Genomic DNA, 16,064 nt, shown 5'->3' with positions numbered 1-16,064 from the left:
CAGCCAGGTGCAGCAGCACCCTACAACCCCTTAGGGCAAAGGATTCTTTTTCTGCTGAAACTTGAGGTAGACATTAGATCCGTCGAATGTCAGTTGCAGACTGGAGATTGATAAATACACCAAGGGCAATGTCTTTGCAGTCACCGAAAGCAGCATGGACTTTTAAGGACTACAGCTAGGTGAGTTCCTGTGTTTATATCAACTGGCTTAAGATGCTCTGCAACAGCTAAAAAGAATGAGGCGCCAGGGTTACTGGAGTAGTTTTACATGGATTTTTAACACCACAAGAAACTAACAAGGTCATGGTCTGCTTCATGGCTCCGATTCGCCTCTCTGCACTGTAAATAAAGACTAACTCATTTGTAAACTATGGAATAAAACCAGCAGGAGAGCTAAGGCTTTTGTCTTTACAGAGGTGTGCTGGGCCTAGCTAGGGTAGAGTTAATTTTTTTCATAGCAGCTCCTATGGTGCTGTGTTTTAGATTTTTGACCAAAACAATGCTGATTGATAACATGCTTTTTCAGCTGTTGCTCAGTAGTGTTTGCACAGTGTTGGGGCCTTCTGTTTCTCACTCTGCCCCGCCCAGTGAATAGACTGGGGGGTGCACAAGAGGTTGGGAGGGGACACAACCCAAACTGACCAAAGAGATATTCCCTGCCATATAACATCATGCTCAGCAATGAAAAGGGAGAGGAAGAGATTTTAAGGGGGTTAGCCATCTTTTGCTCAGGAACTGGCTGGGCATCAGTCTGTTCATGGGAGGTGATGAGTGATTGCCTTTGCATCACTTTTTTTTGCTTGCTTTCTCTCTTCTTCTACTTCTCCTTTGCTTATTGAACAATAACTTTTTTTTTCTTGACCCCAATTTTTCTTGCTTTTACTCTTCCTTTTTTCTTCCCTGTCTCACTGGGGGTGGGGGGAAAATGAGCGAGAGGCTGTGTGATGCTTAGCTGCCCACCGGGGTTACCCCACAACAGGAGGCCACTCTATAAAAAAGGGATGCATCTGCCTGTTTTTAGCAGGGAGAAGGGTTACGCCAGGGGAGGTTTCTAAATCACTTCCGATTCTGGCAATACCAATGAGAGACTAAAACACATCGCATCATTTTTATAAGGTTTTCTTTAGCTAACTTAATGTGGAAGAATAGCAAAGAAGAAAATGCCACTGTTTCAGGTGCCTTTTGGTGGGCACAGTATTATCTGATACAAAGTCCTGTTGGCATACTCTTCTTCCGCAGGAACCGTGACACGCTGGCTCACATGACTACGCCCAAAGAGATGCTCTCCAACGTGATGCAAGCTCTACGATACCTGGATTCACATCTTCCAAATGGCAGCCATGTGATTTTAACAGGCTTGGTAGATGGCCGCTTTCTCTGGGATAATCTGCATGACAGATACCATCCTCTAGGTAAATATGAGAGGTTGTGGGGTCCTCCTGGTTATCTGTCTGCTCATGTTGTTTTCTCTTCCTGAATAATTTATGAGTCTATTGACAATTTCAAGAAAACCTGACAGAGTGGAGGAGGTCTGAGAAATATGAGACGGATATTGGCTGTGCAGTAGAAGTAGGAGAGCCAGCTTACCATCCCTAGTGCAGGACAGGGCAGCTAGAGGGCAGACCCCTAACCTGCCTGGTCCCCCCACCAAGCCAGACCCTCTCAGCTCCCAGCCAGGCCTCATATATGCTGGGGACATGGAAACAAGCAGTTCTGCCTCAGCTTTGGCCCAAAATTGTGGCTGGCCTGCCTTGCACATCTTCCTGGTTGTTATATGTGGAGCTGGACATTTGATGTCACTCACTGGTGGATGTCTTGGTAAAACTGGATGTGGGCCAGGACAGAAGATTAAGTCAGGGGGTTGCAAAAGACTAGTTAGACATTAGAGAAATAAATTTTCTGCAAGTCTTGGGTGCCTGCCACCTCCTACACTACCTACAGGTGTGATGACTGAAACCCCACACCAAGTGCAACCATGTTTTGGGGCGTTCCCTCATAATGCAACTGCCGTAAGGTGCTTTGGGGCAGTGTTTTCAGAGATTTGGAGGATACCTTTGGGGGGCCTGTCATCTCAGAGGGTGCATGAAACTGTACATCTGACTGTCAACAGACCAGTTGCCCCTTGGCTTCATCCTGTGCCAAGCAGCAAGGAGGAATGTCATCAGAGGGGGCTGAATTCACATGCAGTGATGTGTCCTTGGTTAGGCCAAAGGCTGTGCCTCTGGGGTCAGTGTGGAAACATTTCCCTGGTAATGTGGGAGGTTGTGGGGTAGGGAAGCTTGGAAGCTGGCTGCAGAACCCCTTCTCTACAAATTCATACCATCTCGCAGTGGAAAAAGAAAGTGAAATATTTTATGCAGGTAGCAAAGAAATACAAAACAGCTGAAGTAGGTCTCTTGTTCTCCAGTGAAATGTGTGTACAAGGAACCATCATGGCCATTCTGCTGTCAAAGCATCGTATTCTTTTCATTTGGGTAAAGGAAGCTCTCTCACATCTGAACAAGTGGAAGGTTGTTGTCATCTTAGTTCTTATCAGTAAAGAGAGAGAGAAGCTAAATCGTATCATTAAAATAATAGATTACATCTTTAGACGATTTTGGCGCCTACTGGTTACTAGAGCTTTCAGCAGACTCTGTGCCATGGTTATCCCAAGGTTTCTCAACCACTGCCAGTGGCCCCACAGCTTCTGTGTTATCTACTATGGGTTATTTTACCCCTCAAAAGTACTTGCCTCTTCTCAGGTAGTCTGAGGTCTCCATGTCTATTCCTCATACCTTGTTATCTTTTTCTCTAATAAGCACTATGCTACTATCAAGTGAAAGCAGAAAAAGAAAACCAAACCAAAAATAAAAGAAAAATCTTGACCCTTTCAGGGCAGGGGGAGCCTGTGATAATTATTTTTTAGTCACATAAATACATTTCTTCCCTTAAGTGCATATTTATCACAGGGACTGTTCCTCTACCGGATATCTGATTATCAGAGGCAACATGTAGCATTTTTTTTGCACAAGCCAAATCAGGAGTGATTAGCTATAGCACCACTTGAAAAATTTTCAGAGGGGACAATTTGCCTTGGAGGAACCCAATTAATCCTAAGCAACACATTTTGTAGCAAGAGATCGCTTCTGGCAGAGCCTCCGATGGGTTGCGAGCAGGTTTCCTCACTTGGCTGCCAGTCAGGCACGACCAGACTTCTGTCTGGCTTTCTGCCGAATATCTGGTCCCCCCCCACAGCCCATCCCAGGGCCTGATGCTTTCCGGCTACATGGGTCTGGATCATCCCCAATATCTGGGAGTGACACTAGATCTTTGAGCTCCGCATCTTTTGCTCCTTGGGCAGCTGATACTGCTGCTGGGTGACGGGCAACCGTGAGATAGGCAGGGATCACAGCTGTATCAGGAGCTGCTGCAAAGCAGCCTGAGGAGCCTGTTTTACTTGGGAGACATCATACTTTGCAGTTCCCAAAACAACAACAAAAATTTCATATTTCAGCGCTGCAAAAATAATAAAGCCTGATGGGATGATCAGTGTGCTAGAAACTCAGACAACTGAATGGCCATTTAATTTCCATCTTGGTTCTAGCTACCAAAGAAGCAAAAAGGTTGAGAAAATTGGTAATTTTCTCAGCAAGCAAGGCTACTGCATTGCACAGTGAATTTAAGGAAATGTCAGCTGGGTGTTTGACTTGGTGCTTGAATTTGCCCTCCCACACAAGTATATCCACTTCCCTCTGTGACAGCAAAATTGTTCCTCCCTCTTAAGACTAACCCCTCCAAGGTAAATGCAAAGCTCAGAGTATGCACAGCCGCCACCAATCTTCCCTTCGGGTTTGTAACTCCTGCATTTGTTTGGAGGATGAGAGACACGTTAATGGATAAAATATCAGTCACGCACCTCGCAGACTGGCACAGGTGGTGATGACTAACCCTGTATGTGAGACAAATCACCCATGAAAGGCCAGCGAGGGATGCGGGAGAAGAGAAAGCTGCTCTGCATGCTGTGGGGACACAGGCACCTTAGCAGGAAGGATGCATCGGTGCCACCTCTGTTGCAACCCAGCTCAGGTTGTGGGAGGGTAACCTTGGGAGGGGAGTCGGGGTCCTTGGTGTACCTCTCCCCATCGAGGGGTCTAATGCATGGGAATGCACAGACCTGCAAAATGAAGTTACTTTTGGCCGTCAGGCACATGAAGTTTCCCTCTCCGTGCTTTGCAGGGCAGCTGAACAGGGATGTCACATACAGTCAACTTTATTCTTTCCTTGACTGCCTCCAGGTAAGGTCTCTGGCTATAGGTTATGAGCCCCCTTTTCCTCTTGGTATGCTGCTTAAAGCCCTGCTCCCTGTGCCTGCCCAGGTGAGCCCCTGCAGCGGCTGGCTGACCTCCAACGAGACCCTCAGGAATTTGACCTCAGAGGTAAGTCTCAAGGAGGCTGCAACAGGACCGCCCTCTTGCACAGGTGCTCTTCCAGTTTGTCCCCATGTCTGAGGAAATAAGCCTCATATCTCAAAGACAGGCCATCAGCATGCTTTTTTCTTCCAAAGGCAGGGAGAAGATGCAGAAGCATCCATACCCATCCTTTCAAATGCCTCTCAGGCTCTGGGAGGCAGCATGGTTAGGTTAGGGGATTCATAAATGTATTCCCTTTCCAACCTCTCAGCTGCTGAAATTTATTCTCAAGGGATGTGATCTCCCTGAGACAAAACTGTTCAGGTTCATGTTCTTTAAGGAGAAAAACGTACCTGATAAGAAAGAAAAGGCTTGTGAATCAAGTGGCTGTGAGTATGAAAAGCCAACTGCATAGATTTCACTGGCAGCGGGAGCAGGCCCTGAGAGCACGAGCCTTACCCTGTCTTCATTTGGGATTTGTGCTAATCTTCCTGAGACACATTTCTGTGGACTTAATCGCCAGATGGTGTGACCAAGGAGCATCCAGGCTCAGTGCAGGAATGGGAACAGACAGAACAGAAATGTCTTAAAACTCACCCTAAAAATCTGGCTGCAGAAGTGAGTGTCACGTAATATCAGCCACTTACTCCCTTATGGTACAAGCTGATTTTTAATTCCAGCATCCCCCTGCAGCCATGTAAAAGAGCCAGTAACCAAATATCGTCAAAGGTATAAGCTCTGTGTATAGTTGTATTAATGTTTGCATTCACTAAACAAAAAATATGGCCTTAATTTCACCAAGGCTTACATATGTGTTTCATTTTATGTCCTGTCCCTCTTGACTTCAGAGAAGGCAATTAAGCACATTCCTAAATCTTTGCAGGATTGCAGCTTATATATTCATACCAACAATCCAGAACATACAGTACATGTAACTTCTGTCCATGAACAATTCGTATGTCTGCAGGGTATGAATTAATCTTCTTTCTGAGCCCCTGTCTGAAACTAATTGTCTCTGTTATTATCCGAACTGCACAATTTAAATATTTAGGAGATCCTGATCTCTGTTACAGCTGTAGAAATCACATTGGATATATCAGTTAGGTAGACGCTCAATTGAGGTAATCTACTCTGCTGAAAGTAAGGGCAGAGTTTGGTCTGGAGAGACAAATGTTAGCACCCACAACACAGTAGCAGGAAGGATAATGGGAAAGGCGAACATTTTTCCTGTAGAAAAGCTTCAGTTTTCTTTGAGAGGAATGAAAATGGCTGGGCTGCCACTCATCAAGAGGCCTCCAAAACTGAGAAATCCAGAATATTTATATAGGGGCAGAGACACTATTAAACTTATTACATCAGCTGAGGCCTCAGTGCAACCTGGAATGATGTAGTGCATGGTGAGCTGGGTAGCCCAAAGGCTGATGGTGCTCATGCAAGTATACGTTATGATGAAGAACCCCATTTCATCTCCTTTCTGCCAGCTAAAAGGGCAGTATTAGCTTTCAAATTCCTGACTGCATATCAGTGACAAAAGCTGAATCCATGCAAAGCAGCGTGAGTAGCAATGAATTGTCATTAAATCACTTGATTTTTGCAGAGGGCTTTACAACTTTCCAATGTCCTGAAAGAAATAGCAAGATCTGAGAAATTTGCCAACTTTGATATTTTCTACATGGATTTCCCACTGACACAAAGTAAGTTGCTTTTTTCCTGTCTTTCTCATGAGGCATTTAGTGAAGTGCTGGGCTGCTACTATGCTCTTCATATTTTAACTCTGTAATGGGAGAAGGGCAGCATAGTCAGCCAGCCTTGGTGACCCTTCTGGCAGGGCTGTGGGTATGGGGGGGGGACCCGTAATGCCATCTCCCACCTTCCCTGGTTGGGATAAACGTGGACCTCTGCTGAGATGAGACCCCATCACCAGCCCAGAGGCTACAACCTCCCCACTGTTCCCAGCTGCCAGCACCCAGCACCCCAGTGTGCAGCACGCTGGCCATTTGCACTTGGGTGGCAGGGGATGTTGGTGGCAAAGCAACAGGGACAGCAGATGAGCCTCTGCTAAAAATGCCTTCAGCTTGTCCACTGCAGCTTCTCAAGCAGTTGAAGAAAAAAAAAACCCTCAAACCTATCTCAGTCCATCAGATTTGGTTTTATTTTTGGTCATTGCTTTTATGTGGGGTCATCTAGGGTGGAGATGGCATATCTGCAATGGTGAAGAAGGTGGTCTCCATGAGCTGTAGGGCACTACATCAGTGACTGGGTTTCACATTGCCTCCTCTGGGACAAGCAGTGCCTCAGGAAGTAGAACTTTTCTCAGCTGATTTTTCTGCCTGAATAACACAGCCATCCTCTCTTAACTTACTGTTTTCACTTAACTCACTGTTTTCAAAAGTAGAAGTGCCTCTCCTAGGAAGAACTGGATTCTTTCCTATGATTCCTTAAGTACCTGCATACTACTTTAACTTTGGACTTGAAGAGCCTACAAAACTTGTCCTGTGATTTTAAGTGACACTAGGTAGGCACATTACCTAAATCACTTTCTTCTGCAACTGACACTTAAAAAAAATAAAAGAACCAGAAATTTTACTTCATTACCATGAGCATGAATGAACAGTGTCCTTGTGGGGCTGGACACGCACATCTGTCCCTGGATCCCTCTCAGTTCCACTGCCCTCGTGAGATGGGCGTGGGTCCAGCTTGAGGCATCTCCCAGCATCAGCTGCAAGGAGAAACACGCTCTTTCTTTTTTAAAAAAGAATCAGTATGGGGTTAGGGGCTGAGGTGGGCAACATATTCAAGTGATTAGATAGTGCTGGGAAGGTAGGAAAACAACTTTTTCTCTCTACCCAGCCTGAACCTCCCAATGTTTCAACTTATGCCCATTGTCTCTCTCTCTCCCATTGTGCGCTGCTGTGAAGAGACTGTCCCCATCCTCATTGCACCCCCTTGGCTCTTCCCCAGGGTGGACCATCCCTGTCCCTCAGCTTCTGTTCATGGGGCAGGAGCTCCAGCCCTGGGCACATGGGGGGCCCCCCGATAGCATCAATTTTTATGTTCCAAAAATAGTATATACTAACTAGGGAAAAAGACCCGCCTCTAATCTGCATTTCCTTGGTTTTATATTCACATAGATAGGTAGGTCTATGTTGGCCCTTCTTGAAAAATTTTGCCTGGGGACATTATTTTAATTAATTAATCCCAGTACTCAGACAGCTAAAACCAGAGCCACGAAGGGACAGAAGTACCCTGGCAATACTTCAAAGTGTACATCCCTAACACCTCTCCCCATCAGTGCCTGGCTGTCCTTGGGAGCACAAAGCTGCCAAGACACCTAGGATTATTGCAAAAACCTCATTTGCAGACAAATCCTATCAAAATTCACAAATTTATTTTATCCTACATGACCCAATTCAGGAAGCTGGCTCTGGATCTCATGCAGACCATACAGAGGAGGACGTAAAGAAGGAAGGATAGAGGAAGTCTTTCTGTCCAAAACTTTATCTCAGAGAGGTGGGATCCACTGTAGGGTTCAATATTGTAGCACAGAGTTTCAGGATGTCCAAGTCTCTTTGTGGCTTTTGCTTCAGCTACTTAATATTTAACAGGTCATTAGGATTTGGAACAAACTACCTGCTGGGTAGGCAAATTACTTTAGTAAGTTAAATTACTAACTTTAGGTAATTTATTTGCTTTCATGAAAAGAAACATCTTAATATAATTTGCTGTTCCTGATTATATCGTGTTAAATAAATGAGGTAAACAAAATCACACATGCACATACAAACATCAGTGCTGAAAGACACTCCGCAAACTTTCATGCAGCCTTGGAGCCAAGGCCTTAAGCTTGCTGTCAGGAAAGCTGTCAGTTCGTGAGTGTGCTTAAAAACCAGTTAAGGCTGCTGACCTACTTTTCTAGTCTCTTTCTGAAGCAAGCACAAACCCTCCCCTAAACTCTCCAGACATCAAATATTTAGCAGTGGTTGCACACTGTGATGAGTACATTGAATTCAGGCTGGCCTGAGAATATATATACATAGCAGCTCCCAGCTTTCTTGGAGTAAAATTTGAGTATACTAACATTTATTCTAGATTTACATGGACGTTCAAGCTCAGATGTTGCCTTTGGCTGAAGAACTTAGTGGTTCCTTTAAGAACTGGTGCAATAAATAGGGGGATAGGGGTTGCTTGTTTTGGCTCTATTCTAGCCTAGCCAAGGCAATAATCACTTTTAAGACAAACTCTGGACATACTCAGCTGTCGGGTATGTCTTCAACTGCTCTCGGCTTTTTGGAGGTCAAGTACAATGGTCCAAATTCACCTATCTTGATATAAACCTTACTTATCTTACTCCTCTGCCGTTTCTGGCACTGGAAGAGTCACCCCCCTACAAAGAAAAACAAAATACACAGCCTTGTACACAATGTATGACATCATATATAAGGGGTTAGGCAAGCTCACTCTGTGCACCTATACATGTGCTCCATGGTGTAATCTAAGGTGAATTTGTGTTGTGCCCAACAAATTGCAAATTTGAAACAAAGCTCCAAGCCCTGTGTCTTGAAAACAGGTTATTTTGGGTGTTGACTAAAGCACCTCAAGTAGGTTTCTGTAGTCAAAGTGGGAATATCGCCCTTCTGCAAATCCAAAGTTAGTACCGGGACCCAGACATCATTTTTTGACACAAGAGCCAGGGTCCAGCAACCAGTGGTGAGTCTAGGTCAAAACTGTGGCGCTTGAACAGAGAACACATTCCTCCTGACAGGATGCCTGCATAATGTTATTAAGAATTCTTAATCTGTCATTATAAAAGAAATTATTGAATTTACAGTCTGTTAATGCCATAACCACTAGTCCTATGTTTGATCACTCCACAAGCCTTTTGAAGAGAGAAAGCTTTTTACTTCCCTAATGGCTCTGGGGCTTACAGCACTTCATTTGCATTGAATGTCATGCTTATGTAATTCAAAAGGTTATTTTGTTGGAGTTGAAAAAGACTGCTCAGAAGAGAAGTAACTGAAAATGACAGTCTATTCCTGCAGACATCAGCCCATGCGAATATTGTGTTACCATCTCTTTCTCTAAAAAGCTCTTTCTTTATCTCTTTTATATTTTTGCACTGCTGAAGATGCAACCAAAATGGGAGATACAGAAGTACTACATCAGTATTAAATAATTTACATCCTTACTTTCTTCAGCACCTGTCTTAGTTGGGAGGGAAAAAGTGACTTGTTTTATGATCATTTATGTTCAAAACGTTTCCTTGCATAAACATTGCAGAGAAAAAAAATAACAATAAAGGCTTAAATACTGCCCTGAGGAGAGGGGATTGTACACAATATTGGCTCTGACAACTTTATATGAATTATCATAATCTTCATGCAAAGCCGTTGTGTGTTTAAAAATACTAGCAGCGCTTTGAGGAAGAGGGGGGCACATCTCCGGGCGGGCGCCGACACGCTCACTGGTGGTAACCCCTCTGCTTATGTTGTTCACAGCGGCCGAGGAGTGGCACAAGATGGGAGGTGAGCCCTGGCAGCTGATCGAACCAGTCGATGGCTTCCACCCCAGCCAGGTAAAAACCCAGCCCAGGAGACAGGCGGGAGCAGGTGGGATGCCAGTGCCTCCCACTGATTAAGGCACCCAATCAGACCACCACAGCGATGTGGGCTTGGGGGATTTCTCTTTTAAAAGAGATGATGGCTGTAGCCCCAGAGCAGATAGATGTCCCCGTTCCAGCCACTCGCACTCTGCTCTAACTCCTGCAAGGTCGTCTGCTGCTCTCTTTCTCTCATTGACCAGTACCCTGGCCAAACAGGTCTTAAAACACAGAACTAGACCCTTGCCACACAGGCTGCCTACCTGTCTGCTCAAACGTGTGCAGGAGATTTGCAGGATGAGGGCAGTAGTGCAGCGCTGGGAAAACCGAAGAGGCCCCCTCCAGCCCAACCCCTGCCCCAGCCCTGCAGCCTCAGGCCAGGGGGCCTCAGAGGAACAAAGCTTTCTTTTTGAAGCCATACATTTAAACTGCTTTATGCTCTGTGGCTACATAGTATGGAGAAGTCTTCTGCTTGCTTGGCCTCCAAGGACAGTTGCTAGGGGAAGGTTTACAGTCAGAAATAAATGAAAGGGACAGAGAGTCCTCACTTGGGTTCCCTAACAGAGCGTGAGGTTGCCTGGTTCCCACTCCGTTCACTTTCAAAGTGCTTTTTTCTGACCCTCTAAAATACTCGGAGAGAGTATGTTCTGCAGTCAGCTATAAACAAAGCCAATTGCTTTTCTACACACTACCTTCAGAGTTCAAACACATATACCAAGCAAAGCAGCAGCCAGTCTTCCCCACACCACCCTGAGAAAAACCGAGCAAGCTGAAATCCCGCGTGCAGCCTGTAGCAGCAATGGCTCACACTGGCGGGCACAGCCTGGCCGAGCCTCTCCTGCTGGCCACACCACGGTCAGCCCCGTCCGCTAAGTCAACACAGGGCAGTGGGCAGGTCCTGAACACAAAGACCACTCCTGTTTCCCATGCTTTTCAATCTTGACTCTTCAGAGTAAGAATTAGGCTGAGCTAAAATACAAGGGAATAAACTGTGGGAGATGGGCGAGATGGAGGTAGACAGCAACAGCATAGCTGATTTTCTCCTCTCTGCCAGAGGGCTCTGCCCAGCAGCAGCAGTGGATGCTCTGCATCCCATATACTTAGCAAGGAATCCAGAAGTTCCTTGCTACCTGCTGCTATGAGGGGAATGTGCCCTTTAAGCAGCCAACTCCACTCCCAACATCCCTGTCCTGCCCAGGGCACAGGTCTGGGAGGAAGAGGAGGAGTGACATTCCTTGGTGGTGTTTTTGTTGTGCCTGGTACCATCTCCAAACATGGCAATTGCAGTTTGGAGAAAGCTGTTGACTAGGGCGCCGTAGCCTTCCTCCGCACCTCTGGCTGCATGCTGTCTTCCACCCCGGCATGACCAAGCCATGCAAGTGAACCCTGCTGTGCCACCCAGCCATCAGGAATGCCGCTTGGCACCTCCCCCTGCTCAAAAGCATGGGGCAACTTCATGGACCAGTTTTATGATGTGAGCTAACACCCCGCATATATTCACTCGCACACCCCCATCACCAAATAACCTGATGCGATGCTGTCTTGTATGCTGGGAAAGAGCAATCCATGGAGAAGCACTTCAATGGGCATGCGTTGCAAGCACTGATGGATTCCAAAATTTTGGCAGCTTCCCTGTTGACCGTGCTGTTGGTTCAGCCAGGGGAGACCTGCAGGGGGAAGTCCAAAGGCAAACTCCATGCTTTAGTTGCTATCTTTTATACCTGTGCCAATCAGCTGGAGCAAAACGGTGGCTTGCTTAGCCTTGCCAAGCCAAAAGAATCTCCAGTTCAAAGAGGGACTCCTTCACAGCAGGAATTCCTGCCTGGCTACCAAGCAGTCCTGGGAGATGGCTGCATGAAAGCAGGAAACTGCAGCCTAGGGACGTGGAGAAAGCGTGTCTGGGTTTTTTTGCTGCAGGCCTTTTGCAAGGAAGCAATTAGAGAAAACTTGGCAAATGCAATGAGAGTGAAGAGAGTGATGAAATGAACACCATTCCCAACCCTGCCATCTGGGGAAACTCTGCAACACGAAGAGCCTGGAGTGAAGAAGAAAAGGTCTTTGCGTTATTTTTTTACCCTGAGGTTTTTCTTACCCTGAGGCTGGCCTGAGGCTTTTTATAACCCCCAGCAACAGGCCACTGAGAGAGCCAAGCTCACCAGATCACAGCTTTTCATCCAGGCTCCTGCCCATATCCTGTACCCCATCAGCAGCTGGAAGGTAGCACAGAGTTGAAGGCAGAAAGTATTTACCTTAAGAGGTCCTGCCTAAGCAAAAAGAAAATTATAAAAGGGCATTGAAGGCAGCTGCAAACCTACATGCAGCCTCCGGAGTGCCAGGCTGCAGGATCCGGCCAAGTGCTGCCATATTTTACTCCCTCTGGACCTGGCATCCTGCAGTGGTTATGATCTCCCCCTCCTGCTGTTAGGATGACGTTAATGCTTTTATAGGTACATTTTCCCTTACAGTCAAGGTGCCAGCTGTAGATATGCCTCACTTCAAGTGAGTTATTGCCCTTCTAGGATTTACTAATTAGCCTTATCTAAACATCCACCACTTTAAATCCGTTTTTTTTCCTGTTAGCATACAGAAGTCTGTTATCAACATACCACTATTGGACTAAGACATAGCACTCTGGTCTGAAAGAGTGGCTCCCTTAAGAAAAAGAGGGGAAGCTTGTGCAGAGAGTGATATTTAAGAAGGCACTTGAGAGAGACGATGAACAATTCATTCCCTCCTCATACTAATTTTATTTAAAGTTTTACTTTATACTAATGTGAATGCCTCTGGCCGGGTACAACTTTCATACCATATAGAGCTGCCTAGCAGGAGAGGATTAATGCTTTGCAGCTCCGTCATGTGAATGGGGGCTCTTACGTCACTCTCTGCAGCTATTCCCCATGCCTCACGTACAGCTTGGCTAATAAACACTATGGATAAGACCTAGTCTGGGCATTTCTACTGAATTTTCTCTCTGAAGATCTCAAAGCACTTGACAAATATTCACAAATTTTTTTAATTGAGCAGCATTCCAAGGAAAGCATAAACATTTTAGCTCTTGCCTTCAGATGCAGAGAAACTTTGGAGTTTGGGATACAAGAACCGCAGTGCTCCTCTCTGCCAAGGGTGAGATGGAAGGGTACCACGATCCCTAGTTGTTACAATACAGCAGTGGGCAGGATAAGGGGGTGCCTGGTGTCAGCACCTGGACTTCACTTGCATTTTTCTGTTGTGTCTTTAATAAAAAAAAAATCTCTTGGTATAAACATGTCAGAAGCAGGTGTCAGCACATATCCAATAATCCAGTGGTCCAGCCATGCAGGAGACATGGGGAAGGGAATTGAACCTCCCTGAGAGTTGCGTACTTATCATTGCAAGGAGAAGAAAATGAAAATAAGAAAGAACGGCAACACCCCCTTTGTCCCATTAGAGCTATTCTGTTTTTCCATGCATTGGAAAAATGCTAGGTTAGGACACTCAGGCAGGAAAACCTAGCCCCTGTAGTCCCCACTGCAGGCAGTATTCTATATTTAAAAACCTTTGAAAGATGGGATAAACACTAAGTGCTCATTTGTTTAGCCAGGCCCAGAACTATGTTCCCTTACTGCAAATTTCTTGGGGAGGAAGGTTGTTTTTTTTCATCCCTGCAGGTTTACCTGTTGCAAAACAGAAGGCTGCAAACACGACACTCCTTCTTGGCATAACTGCATTCACCTGAAGGTTCAAAACTAAAATTAGGTTCCAGGAGTTGTTTTTTTTTCCAAAATACCCAGCTCAGGCTGTAGGTGGAAGAAATTCACAGCGTTTACTCTTGACACCTAAAACCAAAATGCATCACGCGGTCTCCCTAAGTTCCCTCTACAGCTGTCTCTGAGACACCATTCCCCAAAGCCCAGCTCCGTTGTCCTTGGAAGAAATCTGACTTTCTCTTTCCACTGACTATGTGGAAGCCCAGAGACCTTTTTTTCAGCATCTCTCCTTTACTATGAAATCTCACTGCAAACCGCTCTGAGTGCCAGATGGCTTCAAGGACATTCCTTCTCTCTAGAACAGCTGATTGCTTTATTTGGATGGCAGGGCCATGCATTTCAACAGGATCCTGCATAAACGGCTTCATTTCTTGCTTTTATGAAGTTACCAGGGAGAAGGTGAAAGCCCTAAGCATCACAAACTGAAACCTGAGACGCTTGGAAGATTCTTAATGATTATATACAGGCAGGAAAGCACAGCTTGAGTGTGATTAGCTTTTCCCTTTTCTCTTTCCTTAAGACCTAGCAAAGCACATTGCAGCCAGGAAAAAAAAAAAAAAAAAAAAGAGAAAAAGCTGAAGTGACATGTATCACCTTAGTTGAGTATTTACACTTTGCTAAGAGGCATGCCCCTCACCAGTTTGGTGTGGAAGGAGAAAACAGGTAGCCAGAAGCTGCTGAAAAAACACAGTCATGGTCACTCAGGGCTCTATAAGGAAAGGGCAATATTTCCTTTTAAAAATTGCTTAGAAGTTGCGATCCTCACAAAAATTTAATTGCAAAAAGCATACAAATTGTAGCGAGTCTCAAAGCACAAGGGCTTTAGAATTTAAAAATGACCTACAAGAAAAGGGATTTCTAGAATCATGAACCCTCTCTGTGCCACACTACTTATCCGGAGTAAATTACCAAAATCATCAGGACCGCATGAAATGATTCCTGTGCGGGACCTACATAATTTAGGGCAGCCTAAGCACATATGCCTTAAAGAGCAGTCAATGGTTATGTGAACGCTGTAGAGCGTACCTCTGGTGATACTTCTGGAGAGAGTGCATCATGCAAAGATAGTAGGGTTTTGTTAAAGAAACCAACCAACCAAGCCCGCAGAAAAACATATGGAAGGCTTAGGAACCTGTGAAGGAGGTTTGCAGACTACCAACCGGAGTGGGCCGCCATGACACTGCCAGGTCTCAGCCCTCTGGCAGCCGTAGGGTGTCCCAGAACAACCATGTTTAGTCACACTAGAAATTCTGACCAGGAGAAAACACCCTATTGCACAATCTTCCACATCCCTCTCCCCTGCCCCAATTCCTCCATGAGCTTAATGAGAGCTCCAGTGACCAAAGTCTAAGAGATTCCAACCCACAAAACTATCTCTTTGTACATTAGCTCTGAATAGAAGAAAGCCGTTGTCTCCTGGCCCATCTTTACAGCTACTTTTGAAAAGCACAGGATTTAAAAAGAAAGACATAAAAATTCTCCAGAGGCTTCAGTCTGTTTCCAAACTCTGAAACATCAGTATTCAAATAGTTTGACCCCATAAACCCACCTTGGCCCTTAATAAAAAGGCATTGTTAGTCCTATTTAAGCTTAAAAATTGTAATCCATGTCAGAGTGAGCTTTAGGATTGGAAGTAAAGTTACCATATAAGCAGAATATAATTGTGGGTGAGAAATTAAAACAAAAACGCATTAGCAGGGTGTGAAAACTTGATTAAAGGAGAATTGGGCTGTTCTCCCTTGCCTTTTCCCTTACCCTTGATGTTTTTCACCCTGGCAATATAGCAGATAAGATTGCTCTTCAGTGTTTAACTTCTAGGGCAAAAACTCTGTAAAAGCTGGGGTAGTTCTGACAGCGAGGAGAAAAGCTATTTTACCACTTCTGCAGGTCTCATGGAAAAAAGCTCCGAAGACAACCAGCAGCAGGGATGAATTTAGAGCATCAGAGCTGGGTAGTTTTGAACCCAGATATAATTGGGCCTCTTTCTCCTCAACACCTGTGGTTTCTTTATAGGATAGAAGAGGGAATATTTGTTAGAAGTATCAGAGGCATTTAGGAGCATAAACTCCTTTGGACTTGCTAGTTTTATGCATTATATCCAAGCAGTGCTTCCAAAATGTTTTAGGGGTTTTTTTTTTTGTTTGTTTTTTGTTGGTTTTGGGGGGGTGTGGGGGTGGGGCAGAATCAGACTCTGGGGCTTTTTAGTAGAAATGTATGGACCAGACATCATAGGCACAAGGAAGAGGTTGGGGACTATCATTAGGCCAAATGAGTAGTCAGGGAGGTGTAGATATATAGGCCTCACTTTAATTTTAATGTTCAGAAGGACTCTGTC

The 16,064-nt window shown here is 45.2% G+C and overlaps 1 protein-coding gene across 1 annotated transcript in view; it reads left to right on the top strand.

The window, feature by feature from the left end:
- AOAH (acyloxyacyl hydrolase) overlaps positions 1-16,064 on the top strand; it is an 87,246-nt gene that overhangs the window by 67,982 nt on the left and 3,200 nt on the right. The window contains exons 17-21 of the mRNA XM_064443944.1: positions 1,239-1,411; positions 4,215-4,273; positions 4,355-4,414; positions 5,985-6,081; positions 9,883-9,959. Of these exons, the coding sequence (XP_064300014.1) occupies positions 1,239-1,411; positions 4,215-4,273; positions 4,355-4,414; positions 5,985-6,081; positions 9,883-9,959 (466 nt within the window). The remainder of the gene's footprint in view (positions 1-1,238; positions 1,412-4,214; positions 4,274-4,354; positions 4,415-5,984; positions 6,082-9,882; positions 9,960-16,064) is intronic.

The sequence above is a fragment of the Phalacrocorax carbo genome, chromosome 2, assembly GCF_963921805.1.
Source record: "Phalacrocorax carbo chromosome 2, bPhaCar2.1, whole genome shotgun sequence".
Classification (NCBI taxonomy): Eukaryota; Metazoa; Chordata; class Aves; order Suliformes; family Phalacrocoracidae; genus Phalacrocorax; species Phalacrocorax carbo.
This window is presented reverse-complemented; position numbering and strand designations above follow the sequence as displayed.